Consider the following 15990-nt stretch of genomic DNA (forward strand, 5'->3'; position numbering starts at 1 on the left):
GGGGGGGGGCATCCGGATGCAGAAGGGATATATGAGGATTTTAAGACAAATTGCATACAAATTATACCCAATATTGTATATTCATAAATACAATGTAAGAAGCCCACATGAGCTTTGGGGGGCCGGGACCTCTTGGCCCAACAGGATCGGCGCCCTTGGATACAACTCATAAAACATCATATATATGAGGGAGAATCATCGAATGAAAACCGCAGAAGAGCCATTAAAAATCCGATTTTTAAGCATTTGAAAATTGGGAGACAGTCCTTGACGTCTTTCCGAGCTGGCACTACGAAACAATGCTAGTAGATGGGCTTGGAGCTCAGTAACAGCCACTGTTGCCAGATCTACTGATTTTGCAGGAGATCTCCTGCTTTTTCTACGTTCTACTGATCTACTGCGAAAAAAATTGAAAAATGAATAATCTCCTGCTTTTTCTTTACCTCGAGAAGTTAAAAGAAATTTATTATTATTAATATTTAATTTTATTTTTTTCGCATAAAAAGAGGTAATTTCTCTGTATGCATTCACAAAAGTCTGTAGAGCATGTAGTTACAGAGTTCTGCTGTATATAATATGAATACAAGAATACAATTCTCACGACAACTTCAAAAACTTTTGTAAATCCTTCCTCATAAGCAATTCTGTATATAGTATCTCTAAATTTGAAAAAAATATATTTGACAATGTCTATTGCAACAAACGTTGTTTAATGGAATAAAGCATATCTTATCTTATCTTATCTTATCTTATCTTGCTCAGCGTGGTTCAGCGGAAAATTCATTCACTCTATAGATATAGCTCCACTGAGTTTGTTTTATAGAAAGTTGTGGTTGCGTTGTTTTTGTGTGTGTTAGTGCTCTAGTGTTCTTTCATATGTATTAAGTGTTATTGTGTGCATTACAAAATGAGTAAAAAGGTAAAGTACACTCAAAACTATAAATCAGAGTGGGAAAGCGAGGAAACATTTAAGGGTTGGTTAAAATCCAGTAAAAAGGGAGTGGGTTATGGCTTTTGCAATGCATGTGTCAGTGACATTAATATTGCATCTGGAGGGAAAACTACACTAGAAAGACATGCAGAAACTAAAAGGCACATTGACAACGCGAAGAGATTAGTGGGACAGAAAACTTTAATACCTTTCACACGTGAGTCTGTCACATTAAATGATAACGCGAAAGAAGCAGAAGTGCGTCTTGTGGCTTTCTTAGCCGAACATAACATTTCTTTTAATGTTATGGAACATTTGTCTCCTTTAATTAAATCACTTTGCCCAGATTCACAAATTGCCAAGAAGATTACGTGTGGTCGAACAAAAGCTACAGCGATTGCAAAACACGTTTTAGGGGAGGAAAGCAAAGTCACGTTATGTGATTTACTAAGGAAAAAGAAATTTTCGGCAATTGTAGACGAATCAACAGACACCAGTTGTATAAAACATTTGTGCATTGTTGTGCGAGTCGAATCCGAAGACGGTAATATAACAGATGCATTTTTTGACCTTATTCCAATAAGTGAGGCAAGTGCCACTAATTTATATGACAGCTTCGTTGAAGCTTTCGAATCGAAAAATATTAAGTACAAGGAAAACCTTATAGGTTTCGCTGCTGACGGGGCTAGTGTCATGATGGGGAGACATCATTCTCTTTCAGTTCTTTTAAAGAAAGATATACCAGATCTGTTTGTTATGAAATGTGTTTGTCATTCTTTTAACTTATGTTCATCTTATGCTTGTTCCAAGCTTCCACGGGAACCAGAAGATTTGGTTCGTGACATCTTCAATTATTTTCACACGAGCGCAAAGCGTATAGAAGCTTTTAAAGAATTTCAGAGTTTTGTCAATGTAAAACCTCACAAATTGTTACATCCAAGCCAAACTAGATGGTTGTCTCTTGAGTTAGTTGTTTGTCGAGTGTTAGAACAATATGATGCTCTCATTCTTTTCTTTACTCACGCTGTTACGGAGGATAAATTGCTCATGTCCGATACTATTCTTCAAAAATTGAAATCCCCTTACAATAAATTATATCTTGAGTTTCTTCAATTTACTTTACCCATTTTCAATATTTTAAACAAACAGATGCAAAGTGAGGAGCCTCAGCTTCATAATCTTAGGTCTTCTATAGTTTCCGCATTGCGAACTATCCTCGACTGCTATGTTAAAGGTTCTATCCTCAACTCGGTAGAAATTTCAAAAATTGAGTATCGGGATCCACGGATTTTTCTTCCTGTAGAAGAAATGTATTTTGGGGCAAAAGTACAACTATCTTTAGAAAAATTAAAATTACCGGCTGAACACACAAAGGCATTTAAACTACGGTGTCTTGATTTCTATATCGAGTCAGTTCATCAAATACTAGCTCGTTTCCCAATCGATGACCCAGTCATTAAGTCATTGGAAGTGTTGGATCCCAATAAAATTCAAGAGGTTCGATCCATTGCTCCACTTGCTTCCCTTTTCCCTCACTTACTGAAAGATGATGAGCTTCAAAAAATTGACCTAGAGTGGCGATTACTGCGTAACACAGACATTGCTTGTGGTAGCAGAAGTACAATAACAGACTTCTGGAATGAAGTCAGAAAAAAAAAGTACGCTGATTCAACGCCGGTATTTCCTCTATTATCAAAGTTTATTTGGTGCCTCTTAAGTCTTCCCCATTCTAGTGCCACAGTGGAAAGAGTATTTTCAGCTACGAATATAATAAAAACAAAATTAAGAAATCGCTTAAGCACGAAAACAATATGTGGACTACTGCACACGAAAAGATTGTTGGCAAAATCGGACTGCCATTCTTTTACCGTAACAAACTCTTTGTTAAAGAAGATTAGTAGTGAAATGTATGACAGTGAGGAAGATTAAACAGACGATGTGACAATATAAATTCCTTTGTTGGTGGAGGAGGGACCAGCGTAGATGGTAAGTTTCTTAAAATTTTATTTAAACTGTATTTTAAATTTAATTAAATATGCTCGTCCAGTGGCTGCAATTAGGAGGTGTAGGCGCCCGAAGGGGGCAGGGATATCTCGGGTCCCCTGGATCGCGAAAACATACGTATAGCAAACCACGAATATTAAATACCAGACGTAACATAGCAACCACGGAGATCCCTTCACTAGAAAATTTTCTTCGAGTGCCCATGGGCATGGGGTCTTTCTACCTCCAAAAGATTACCTAATCATCGGAAAATATTTTCTTTTTGAAACTAATTTTGAAGTAATTAAAATTCAAATTTATGTTTATGTGTATTGCTTTATTCTGAAATTAATGTAATAATGAATTCTGGACGGCTTGTTTCGACTTTGCCCCCTTAATAATGGCAATTTTTTTTTTTTTTTTTTGCCTGTCGATTTACGCTGAAACGCCTCCATTGTATATGTCTACTGCTTTTCTCCTCTTTTTTATTTTCGAGTCTCCTGCTTTCTCCTGTTTTCTATCTTGGAGTCTCCTGCTTTTCCAACTGATCGGTCTGGCAACACTGGTAACAGCTAATTTGATATGGCGGTAGCACTAGGAATTTGAACCAAGGAAGAAGATGTGAATTATTCAATTGAAGAAATTCACAGAAGATATGACTTAATTGACTGATGCTCCTCGTCCAGGTCAGGCTCATAGAGTTGCGACAAAGAAGTCCATAGCCGCAGATATTCAGGAAAATCGCTGTGTCATCACGATTAAAATGGCTTCCTTGATGAATATGAGTTCCAGTTCGGTAAAAGGCATATTGCATGACGAACTACGCTACAGAAAAGTATCCGCTAGGTGATTTCCACAACGGGAACTGAAAAATAAGACGGGTTGACATGTCAAGAGCTGTTGAGGCGTTATGAAGATAACTGTGAGGGTTTTTTAGCTCTCATTGTCACAAAGGATAGAAGCTGGGTGCATCATTTTCAACCGGAGACGAAACGTGCAAGCAAAAAATGGCGACATTCCTCTTCTCCGAAACCAAAGATGTTTCGCAATTAGTCCTCTGCAGTGGAAGTCATGTTGACATTATTCTGGGATAAGATTTGTTCTATTGTGGAACACTGCATGCCCCCACGTACGACAATCAAACCTACATCGATCTTCTCAAAAACCATTTGGAATCAGCAATACATATAAAGCGAAGGGGATTGTTGTGTACATGTGAACATGACAATGCCCATCCTCATTCAGCTCATGCAACCATAAAAGTCATCGACGACCTAGGCTTCAAGTGCCTCCCACATCCACCTACTCACCAGATTTGACACCATTAGATTTCTACATCTTTGGTTCGTTAAAGGATCATCTTGGAGGGTATTGGGAAGAAGACGTCTAATCGGTGGTGCACAAGTGGCTACAGCGTCAACAAAAAGATTTTTGTTACGCGGTATCGAGTTACTTCCTATACGATGATGTAAGTGGACTATGTAGAAAAATAATGTACAAGCAAACATTCTTCCTGCAGTAAAATATTGGAAAAATAATTGCTGTTTTCATTTGATTCTCCCTTATAAAATATTAGGAAAATATACCTTGTAATGCAAATTCTAAAATTTCGTTACACATCGCAGGAGTCTGCGTAACATACAGATTCATGAAACCTGCATTAATGCATCCATTTTCATGGTACTTGTATCAGTTTAGTTGTATTGTATTGAACTTTATTATCATTTTTTAGCAGCGAGGCTACATGAGACTTCGATCCACAGATTTACGTAGTATCCGAACTACATGAGCTCCCGCTAGGAGCCGAACAGTGATCTGGCACTCCGAAGACGCTTACGGAAAGACGTTATAGCCAGCCACGAGAGTAGTCCGCATTAGATTGCTCACAACTCACATCTAACCAATTGACATTTTTCATCGTCACAAAGAAGGGAAGATGTGATCTGTTTTATTTATAGAGATACGAGTTCCAACAGATACAAATACATTGTTTATTGCAGCGACAATAAAATTATTTTAAAAAAATGTACTAGAAAAATCTAAATGTCGGTTGCTCTACAAAGTGGAAACTAGTGGCATACATTATTATTTATAGAGCAAAGAGTTTCATCAAAATAACCTATAAAAATAATTGTGTATTGCAATGACAATGTACTGTATATATTCAAAGGAGTGAACTTCAAAATAAAATAATCTTGGTCGGATATTTTTTTTAAAATGGAGCTATAAACTCAACTTTATCCTAATAAATAACCTTCAGATTGCCTTGTATCGTGTATATTACTTGTCCATAATATCAAGAACCCATTTCCTGTGTAACACAGGAGTGGATTGACTGGTTTTATTATATCAATTCACGACATTGAGTAATGCAATCAAATGAATGAAACGATGTTATTTACCATGAACTTGATTTCACTTTTATTTGTTATAAAGGAAAGAACTCTGTATCGTTGTCTAAGGTCATATCAGATAAATGTGCATGCAATAAATACATTAAGGAATATTTTCGTGCAAAATTACTTTACTTAGAAAGAAGAAAAACAGAGTAAGTACGAAAGAAGATTAACATTTAGTGCCGTATGTGCTCATAAAACGTTGTCAAATCTCAATTTAATACAGGGTTTTCATAAAGTCTGGACGGGTTTAATTCGCTTATAATTTACATAAAAATGCTCATATTGAAATCAAATAAAGTGCAAACGGTAGCGGAAGGATTAAATTTTTACCTGTAATCTGCACCAGCTCAGTTCATTCACCGCCACACCTCCAACTGGGCGCCATTTACGTCCACACATTCGGAATTGGTGATTTTAGCTCTGCGTACCACAGAACACATTGCGCTTTCTCTTTCACCGACGCCATCTTTGATACGGTAAAAAAAATAGTCTTCTCAGAGGAGTTATTCATTTATTTATTTCTTTAAAAGACACACACACCAATATAGCTTACAACTTACTTTTAACAGTCAACATTGAAACCATAATGAAAACAACAATGGATGGAATTTGGTAAGAAACTGACCCTTGTCCTCCCTCTCCCTCTCTCAACGTGTTCAGAGTTGTCGCTTATCTAACAGTGTTGCCAACTAAAAATTTAATCCTTCCGCTACCGTTTGCACTTTATTTGATTTCATTATGAGCATTTTTATGAAAATTATAAGCAAATTAAATCCGTCCAGACTTTTGAAAACCCTGTATATACTACTTGTAAGTAGAAAAAAATATTATTTTTTTCGAATTTTTTAGTACTTATGAAGGAAGGGGTGTAGCTTTATTTATGAATAAGCAGTGAGCAGGCATTCGGATAATATTTTTAAATGTCTACATACATTGTAAGCGTTTTGTCAAACGGGATACACTTCATGTTAACATACCAGATTTTTATCTAAAATATATTAATTGACAATTAGTACATGTTATTTGTAGGCATATTTGTAGCTCCGTAATGTCTTCTCTACTAAGGTAACTGTGACCGAGTTTGTTGCATCGTCTTTATTTGGGATATGGAATTGCAAGATGGTTCAAAGCACTAATAATAATAATAATAATAATAATAATAATAATAATAATAATAATAATAATAATAATAATAATAATAATAATAATAATAATAATAATAATAATAATGTGTATGTTGGAAATATATAAGAACCAAAATGAATATTAAACGGATAAAACACAATTAAACCTATGTACTTCAGAGAAGAGGCAAATAATCAAAGAAAATCATCCCCGTTTTTCTAGTGGCAGGCACATGCGCCTTTGGTGGAAGGGGTTCCGGGATCAATACCAGTAGGAGGACATTGAACGCATTACGACGGTCCGGATCCAATCTCTTAAAAATGTAGGTCTATGTCTCTGTACTGAAGAGGGAGAATCAGCTTCTACAAAAACAAGTTAATGGCTAAGAAGTGAAATTTTACAAGCGTATTACGTGGAATACACAAAGAAAAATATATTATATTTATAACGTATGGGGAAAGATATAAACTGTTGTAGTTGAAAAAAATAATGTATACGCTGACATAAATTAACCATTGAACACACTGTAAGCTTACCGAAAGTATTGTAAGTGCTAATGTCTGTAAATACTCACCGAGCGAAGTAGCTCAAGTGGTAGAGCGTTGGCTTCGCATTCGGGAGGTCGTGGGTTCGAATCCCGCTGCCGACCATCCTGACTGAGGTTTTCCAGGGTTTCCCTCAGTCCTACCAGGCAAATGCCGGGATGGTACCTAGTAAACTGGCCCTGGACGATACCTTCCCAAATCCTTTCCATTGTTGTTGTTGTTGTTATCCAGTGTAAAATGGCCTCTGAGCTGTATCTGGTGATTGTTAAATAAATAAATAAATAAAAATAAATAAATAGCGCCCTGCTATATCACCCTAACATCTGCGCTACTCGCCAAAATCTTCTTGCTCTGTCTCTGAGCGTTATGAGGACAATTGGAGACGTTAGAATGAAAGAATAAGTGGATACTGCTCAAGGTAATCATTAACAACAATATTCGGACTAGAAATATGCTCTTCCCATTTCAAATCGTTTGAGGACCTTTGTGAGAGGAGGGTTAGATAAGACATAATAAAAATAGTTTCAAAGATTCTATTGCTTTTAAGAATATACTATTTTAGTCTCACGTAAAGGTAAAGAAACGTTACTGAGGGAAATTAGTTAAATCTGCTTAGTGATGCTTAGTCAGGTGTAATTAAGAAAATAAAAATTTTGTCATCTCATAAATGTAATACGGTGTGTATGATGTACTTTTCCGCTGGAATGTTCATCTTTTGTTTCTTTATTTGTATTTAATTCTATTCAATTTGACTATTTTCTTTAATTTAAAAAAATCTTAATATTCCATATTATTTGTTCCGTTTGGATGCTCAATTTTATTTCTGTTAACCCATGTTGATGCATGGTGAAGAATGTACTTACCATTTTTGCATAACTAGAATAGTGATAACAAAATATATGCTTTAATATACATTGCATATCTGTTGATGAATATCTATTGTGTGCATTTCGACTTTAGACGACATACCATAGAATTGGATAACAATCATCTATCTCACTACTTCTCCAACTGATGTGACGTCACTTGTGCATGAAAAGGAACGATGCCAATCATCATGAGAAGTTGCACCTTCTGAAGAGATATGACAAGCGTTACTGCCAGAAAGGGGTTTTACATATTTTGAATAATTTCTTTAACAAAAGGACCTCTGAAACGATATGTATTACCCATGTCTGTGTAAGCTCACGTCTTCCAACCAATATATTGTTGATCTTCATTACTAGTAAATACAGTAAGATGAACAAAATACGACAGAAAATCACATTTGAAGCATTTATTTTAAAATAAAGTATCCGTTTGGGTCTTGAAACTTAGATTTATACCTCTTGTTTCAGGTACTCACCATTTTGATCCTTGTGTCTGCTGCATATGGAGAACAAAGAAGTCTAGAAAAGGAAGTGGATAAGAGAGAACTCTTACCTTTTAGTTACGGATACGGTGGAGAAGTTGGATTTATTAACGGTTATGTTGCACCAGCACCAGCGCCGGCAGCAGTTCAAGTTCCTGTTCAAGCCATCACTGTTACCAAACCAGTAGCAGTTCCAGTTCCTCAACCAGTTGCCGTACCTGTAGATAGGCAAGTGCCCGTACCTGTTCCGCATCCAGTACCTGTAGCCGTTCCAAGGCCTTATGCTGTGCCAGTAGCACAACCATATCCTGTTGTTGTTCCAAGGCTAGTTCCATACCCTGTAGCAAGACCAGTGGCTGTTCCTGTGCCAAGACCCGTAGCTGTTGAAGTGCCCAAACCTGTAGGAGTTCCTGTTCCTCAACCATATGCAGTACCTGTACCAAAGCCTTACGCTGTAGCAGTGCCTCAGCCAGTGCCTGTTCCGAAACCTGTCGCAGTACCAGCAAATGACGGTGAAGTGAAATATCAGGGATAATTTTTATAGTAAGTAGTGTCGATCAGACAAATGCTTCGAAAATTAAATATAGTTCTCATACATTATTACAGTTGTATTTAACAATGTCTAAAGCAAGCAGTACATGAACTATTATTCTGTTAATTTTCTTTATACAGGAGTAAATTGATCAAAATAAGTTTTTGTAAGTTAACAAACTGCACATAATAGGTCATAAGTGCTGTCAAATAACCTTTCGACACGTCTCAGAATCCCGTAGTATTTTTTCAATAGCAAAATAGAGTCCAATAGTAATGTTTTAATAGTAAAATAGTAGAATAGCAAACTTTTCAATAGCAAAATGTATTACAATAGATTTTTTTCAACAGTATCTATCCAGAAAGATTGACATACGAGTTGGTTATAAATGGAAGAGCGTGCGGGAAAACAATTGTAACCCTTATCTTAAACACGAATGAATTAAGTACAGAAATACCAAATATTACCAAAGTAAATAATTTTTAATAAATAATGATGTTACAACTTGGGTAATGTATCATTGTCTTCATCAGGCAATTTCGAAATAAAATATAAATGCTACAGCTAATATATCTTAGTAAGCAAGTGAAGATCATTTCTAAGAACGATAGTAAACATAGTAATAAAGGAAGACAAAGAAAAGTACCTGAGTTCATGATATGTTTAAATAAAGGTAGAAGAAACAGATACGAGAGAACAAGTTAATTCAGTAAAGTAATGAATTATGGACACAAAAGAAGACGGAGAATGAGATGAGATAAGAAGAAAAACCGTAGCAATAGTAAAGAAAAATACGAAGAACAAATTAGGAAATCTTACAAAAGAAGAGAAAGAAGAGTTGAAAATCTTAAGGGAAAGGAAAACATAGTAATCCAAGAAGCTGTCAGAAGAGGAGCAGTAGTAGTGATGGATAACAAATGGTATGAAGAAAATTAAAAGAGTTTCTTGACAAGATATAAAAAGGTGAAGAGGACAGAAAGATAAAACAAGAAATAAATGAAAAGATAATAGAAAATGAGAAGACAATGACTTAAAGAAATAATTAAACAAAAATGGCAGAATTCCAGTTATGAAAGGAAAAAATGAAATGAAATGAAATCTTTGAGTTTTACGTCCCACGCTTATGCCGGTTAGGTTAAAGGAGACGGTGATGATGAGTAATGGATGAAATAATGGAATGAAGAAAGTGAGAGGAAACGGGAGAACTGCGAGAAAACCACGCACACGGTGTTTGTCCACCACAAGGTTCACTTGGCGAGGGCTGGGATCGAACCCGGGACCCCATGTACCAGAGGTGAACGCTCTACCACTGAGCCACCACGGCCCCCCAGTTATGAAAGGATTCACAAAATACACAAAAAAGGAAGTGAAGCTGAGACTGATTATGGATTGTAGAAATAATATTTTGAACCTTTGGGGAAAGAAATTAAGAAGACAGCAGAACAAGTAATAGAAGGATAAGAAGAATGTGATAAAATAAGAGCAAGAAATGAGAAAACGTTGATGTTTAGTGTAGATTTCAAAGCTACATTTCCCAGCTTAATAAAGGATGGTGGTGGGAGAAGAAATGAAAGATGAGATAATAAAGAGTGGAAGAAAGAAAATTAATAAAAGTATTAAAGTGATGTGGAAGAACAGTGTATGTATAATAGAGGAGAATTATGAAAATAATGGAAGAACTAAATATAGAATCGAGTTAAGCCCAGTATCATCAGAAATTGTAATGTACAAATGGGAACAGAAGGTAAAAAAAGAAGTCGAAAGGGGAAGATTAGTTATGGTTTCTAGAAATATGGGCGATTTCGTGAGAATTCAGGAAGGAACAAAGAGGCAATTGGAACAGTTTTAAGAAGGATCGAAAATTTAAGAAAAAGGAATAAGTCTAAATGTGGAATTACGAGAAGAGGACAAAATGATTTTTTTTTATACAACAACAAGAAAGGAAGAAGGGATACTTAAAGTACCATAGAGGATGCTCATCAATTATATATTGTCACAGAATCAGTGATATAGGGACTAAAAAAACCTTTATTAAAAATATGGAAAGATGGATAGAAGTGATAAACACTGAAGATGTGAAGAGAAAGGGAGACATAGAGAAGTTCCATAATTTGTTATAACAGAATGGATGGATACAGTAAAATTGAAGAAGGAAAACAAGAAAGGGAAAATAAAAAGAAAGGGAGAGAGAGAGACAAAGAAGAAGAAGAAGAAGAAGAAGAAAAATAAATGTTTTTGAATAGAAAGCGAAGGAGAAAAAAGCCCTGAAGAAGCTGTTGAAGGAAGGAGAAGTAAAAGGTAATAGAAGAGTATTAGATGTAGTGAAGAGGAAGACAAGAGAATCGGAGAGTGATCAAAGTGAGGAAGGGGTAGTGTATAGAATCAGGTGTAAATAATGCGAAGTGAATTACATAGAAGAAACAGGAAAGAGGTTAGAAGAAAGGATTAAACAACACAAGGACAACGTTAGATTGAAGAGGGATAATAACGCAGTAAGGAAATGAGAGAAGCAGGACACAAAATAAAATAAGAAGGTGTGGTAGGACTGGAAATTGAAAGAACAAACATGATAAGAAAGTAAAAAGAGGCCGAATGTGTATGAAGAGTAAAGGGAGTAAAGGAAACTGACGGATTGGAATAGTAGACTGAATGTCCATAATCTTTGGATAGAGTAGAAAAGAAATAACACAGGTATGTTCTTAATATAAAGTTTAGTGGAAGTTTCGAAAATATTACTAAAAGTTGAGATGTCTATTTACTAACGCAGGTGTGACTATCAAAAGCTTTTATGTTTGTTTTTTAAAGGAAGTTTGAATCGTTAAAAGTTTGGATCTGTATGCAATTAGATACTGTTAGAAATGAAAGAAAGTATCTTATTTGTTCTTAGAAATGGCCTATTTTCATGTAAGCTGCAGCATTTGAGTTTTATTTCATAATGTGTCTGATGAGGGCAAGGATGCATTACCGAACCTGTAACTCTATTAGTTATTAAAAGATATTTGCTTTGGTCAAATTTTACTTTTATTTAAGGCAACGCTGTTACAAAGTTAGCAAGATAACATTCATGTGAGCGAAATTATGGAAAATTTTCCAGTTTGAAGCAACAGCATATAGTGTTGTTTCTAACTTGAACTATTTCCACAGTTTAGCTCACTGAGGGCTACCATTGGTGTTCTGTACTAAATTCAGTTATTTTTAAATGAGGATTACCATTGTTGTCCCCCGTTGCCCGTTAAAAGTGAGTTATTTTTTTTACCAGGTTAATCTTGAAAAGAAATCCTTAGTAAAACTATAGATCTTACATTATAGGAGTATGAGAAAAATATACGGGTTCGATTTTCGGTGGGGTTTCATATGATTTTGATCCCATGTTACGCTGTAGATTCAGTCTCCTATAAGGCCGAAAAAGGATATTAAACTCCGTTCAACATAAATACTACAAGTATCGTGTCGAAAGGAATAATCTAGGAAACTAAGTATTTCGATACTATTTTATTATTGGCTATCTTTTCATTCAACAATAATTTTAGGAATGATCCAAAAAATGGATTGAAAGATTGCGATCTTGGCGAAGAATTTTAGGAATGATAAAAAATCATCAAAAGATTGCGATCTTGGCCAATAATAAGTTTTTGGTTCAGGGACCACAAATTTTTTGAACGGTCCCTAAATCGAGTTTTCATTCTTTTAACGAAATAAGCACATCATATTGAGTAAATTGTTAGTTTTGGTTTGGCTACACTGTGTGTAGTTCTCAAAATATAGGGCATAAAAGAATAGGTTTCATAGAATGAAATACATTGAATTTTGTGGATCATAGGCCTCAAAATTTTTGAATGGCCCCTAAATCAAGTTTTCATTTTTTTACGGAGTAAGCACATCATCCTGGGTTAAGTGATAGTTTTGGTTTGGCTACACTATATGTAGTTCTCAAAATATGGGGCGTATAAGAAAATATTTGATTGAATGAAATATATTGAATTTTGTGAATCATGGACCACAAAATTTTTGAACAGCCCCTAATTCGAGCTTTCGTACATTTTGCAGAATAAGCACATCATACTGAGTAAATTGTTAGTTTTGTTTTGGCTATACTAGATGTAGTTCTTGAGATATAAGACCTAGAAGAAAATTTTTGCCTGAAATATATTGGATCTTTTGATTTAAAAAAAAAGTGAAAGAAAGAAAGAAAACCTTTTATTCGGAAAATCAGTGACTAAGCTTCGAGTATGAAATAATAAAGAAATATGTATTACACATGTTTCTCGTTTGTAAACACGTCTTTTTAATGCAATTTCTCTTGCACACAGAAATTTAAAAACTCAAATCCCATAGGAAAAATTGTACTTTCGCATGTGCACTTCAATAAATGGTAAACAAACAGCAAGGGAATTCTGCTTAATTCTGGCCGAGTAAAAGTTTCTTTTGCAACAACATGTGAGCATTAGTACACGTGTATGAGGAAATTTTTAAGAGTGTGTGTGTGTGTTTGTGTGTGTGTGTGAAAGAGAGAGAGAGACCAAAGAAAAGAACTAAGTCAAGCCATTAACCGAACAAAACACACACACAATTTACGGCAGAAAATAAACAAGTCACGTATTGAATAATGTGTGTATGTTTGTGGGTAGACGACGCTTTGGAAAATTCCGTATAAAACAAATGTTACAAATGTTAAATGCTTTAGCATGAGGCACTTAGGAACATATTAGCATATATGTAAGTAGGTACACAGAAGCATTCTTTTTCTCTATATATGCAGGAAATAATTTTCATGCTTTTGACGCCTACATTGTAACCACAACTTGCAACTGGAATTCATGCAATGTTTGAAACTTACAAGGAACAAAATAAAAAACAAATATAAATGAAATAATGATTTGCTTATTTCATACTGAAAAAATATCAATTTGCAACAATTTACAATACTATGAAAACAAATTTTCCCAATAGCTTAAAGTTAAATAAAATTTAATATTAAGCATTCAGTACTTTCTTTGACAAATATTTGAGCACCAACAAGCAATCAACAACCAAAGAAGTAAAGTTAGCAGTACTAAACTGAGACGAATATATAATGAAGTTACTTAGACAAAGTTATGTTTTAGAAAAAAAAAGCGCAAAAACTTCTGTAATTAATGCGAGAAATATAAAGATTAGTTGCCCTTAATTTTGATTCAATCTTCCTTATTGATTATATAAAATACAGAGAATGAAGAAACCAAATTTATGAATACATTTCTAATTTATGTTTGCTATTAATTCCCGTAGGTGTATGTGAAATGTTGAAAATCCAACTCTAAAGAATTTTTGCTCTCATCATTAAAAGTTCGCATACGATGTTTTTGTACGTAGGCATCACGAAAAAAAAAAAATGAGGTGTATTAAGAATTTAGAAGCTTCCAGCAATCTTACCAAAGAATTAACAGATTCATATTTTTACTACTTTCGAAGTATAGAAACATATAACTCTTTTAAACAGAGGAAGATATGTATCGTGTTTACGATTTTCATGGAGTTCTGGAGGGAAGATTTCTGTATAGTTGAGAAAAACTGTATTATTATTAATAATAATTATAATACACATGTTATATAATTATTATAAATTTACTTTTATTTACTAAAATATAATATATTAAGTTAATTCAATCACAATTTCTTTTTTTATTTTATGAGTGAAAAGATCCAATATATTTCAATCAAAAATTTTCTTGTACGCCTTACATCTGGAGAACTACATACAGTGTAGCCAAACCCAAACTATAACCTAACTAAGTATGATGTGCTTATTCCGTAGAAAATTCGAAAACTCGATTTAGGGGCCGTTCAAAAATTTTGTGTGTCCTAATCTAAAAACTAATTATTGACCAAGATTGTTTTGATGCATTATTTTTGGATCATTCCTAAAATTCTTGTTAAGGAAATATTTTACCACACATAAATTCCCTAGACTTTATTTAATAGGTATAAAAAATAGATCATAGAGATACTAATTACTTGGTATATTCTTATTTTTATAATAACGAAAATTTAAGTGAACGTGTTGTGTAAATCTAGAGCTTTGGCATATGCATGAGGAATTAGTTCTTATAATTTAGTAAGAGAAAAATACATCTATTATTATTGTTTAATATAAATTTATACATATATTTTTATATCTAGCAAAACCTTAAATGTATGCTTCAATTATAGTTAGATATTTTAATTAATTTATGAAAAAGTAGTTGAGTTGTTGATTTTTAGTTTAGTGTCCCTTTCAGCAGCGAGGCTATATGAGACGTGGACCTACTGATTAACGTGGAATCCGAACCACATGAGTTCCCGCCGGGAATCGAACCCGGGTCTCCCATGCCAAAGGCGCGTACGCTAATCCCTTAGCCACGAGGGCGCTCTATATGAAAAAATAGTGCATAGATATATAAAACAGTGATCAAAAAGGTAGAAATGTTCATATTTATTCAATAAAGTTGAGAGAATTATGAGAACTGAATATACATATTTTGTTTTTCAATATAGATACTCTACCAAGGTATTTCACTAATTTTTCACAATCTAACAGATAACTAAAGTTATATTTATAGTACTATATTTTATGAAGTAACTGTATTATATTATTTTTGTATAATGTCATAGATAGTAAATAATTAATTTTATACTAATAGAATCTGTTTCTCTTTCAGATCGAGCATTAATAACTTACAGATACGAAGAATTAAAAAACAACATTCTTTGAGTTCACCTTGTTTGTTTTATATATATTTATTTTGAATCATTGTATTAAGCTTTTTTAATAAAAATAATTACACAAACTGTTGTTTCATAATTATTCTTTTTAGTAAAAATAACGAGGAATGTTTTAAGTCTCTTAAAAAATCTCTGCAGAACATTCATTTCAATCAGTGCTTTTTTATTAACATTTTGTAGGAAAAAAACTTGACCTTCGTTTCTGGAAACTGACATTTCTGTTTAATTTGGAATGCTATTCATTTCAACAAATAAACACTTTACAAAGCTTACTTTTACAATATTTAAAAAAGGAAGTTAAATCAAAACTTAAAGTTTAATCACGAAATAATGAACAAATATTAACTAAAATATCATTGATCAATTATGATCTCGGAAACTAT

General features: G+C 34.0%; 2 protein-coding genes across 2 annotated transcripts in view; both read left to right on the forward strand.

Moving 5' to 3' along the window:
- Positions 1-15672, forward strand: part of LOC145661023 (uncharacterized) — a 100482-nt gene extending 84810 nt beyond the window's left edge. The window contains exons 7-8 of the mRNA XM_081726459.1: positions 8321-8877; positions 15544-15672. Of these exons, the coding sequence (XP_081582585.1) occupies positions 8321-8869 (549 nt within the window). The 3' untranslated portion in view covers positions 8870-8877; positions 15544-15672. The remainder of the gene's footprint in view (positions 1-8320; positions 8878-15543) is intronic.
- LOC145695030 (zinc finger protein 862-like) lies at positions 827-8435 on the forward strand. The gene is made up of 2 exons (XM_081771858.1): positions 827-2917; positions 8321-8435. The coding sequence occupies exon 1, from the start codon at positions 908-910 to the stop codon at positions 2858-2860; it is 1953 nt and encodes a 650-aa protein (XP_081627984.1). The 5' UTR covers positions 827-907; the 3' UTR covers positions 2861-2917; positions 8321-8435.
- Positions 15673-15990: the final 318 nt, after the last annotated feature.

This window comes from Thermobia domestica, chromosome 9, assembly GCF_964235325.1.
Source record: "Thermobia domestica chromosome 9, izTheDome1.hap1.1, whole genome shotgun sequence".
NCBI classification, from domain to species: Eukaryota; Metazoa; Arthropoda; class Insecta; order Zygentoma; family Lepismatidae; genus Thermobia; species Thermobia domestica.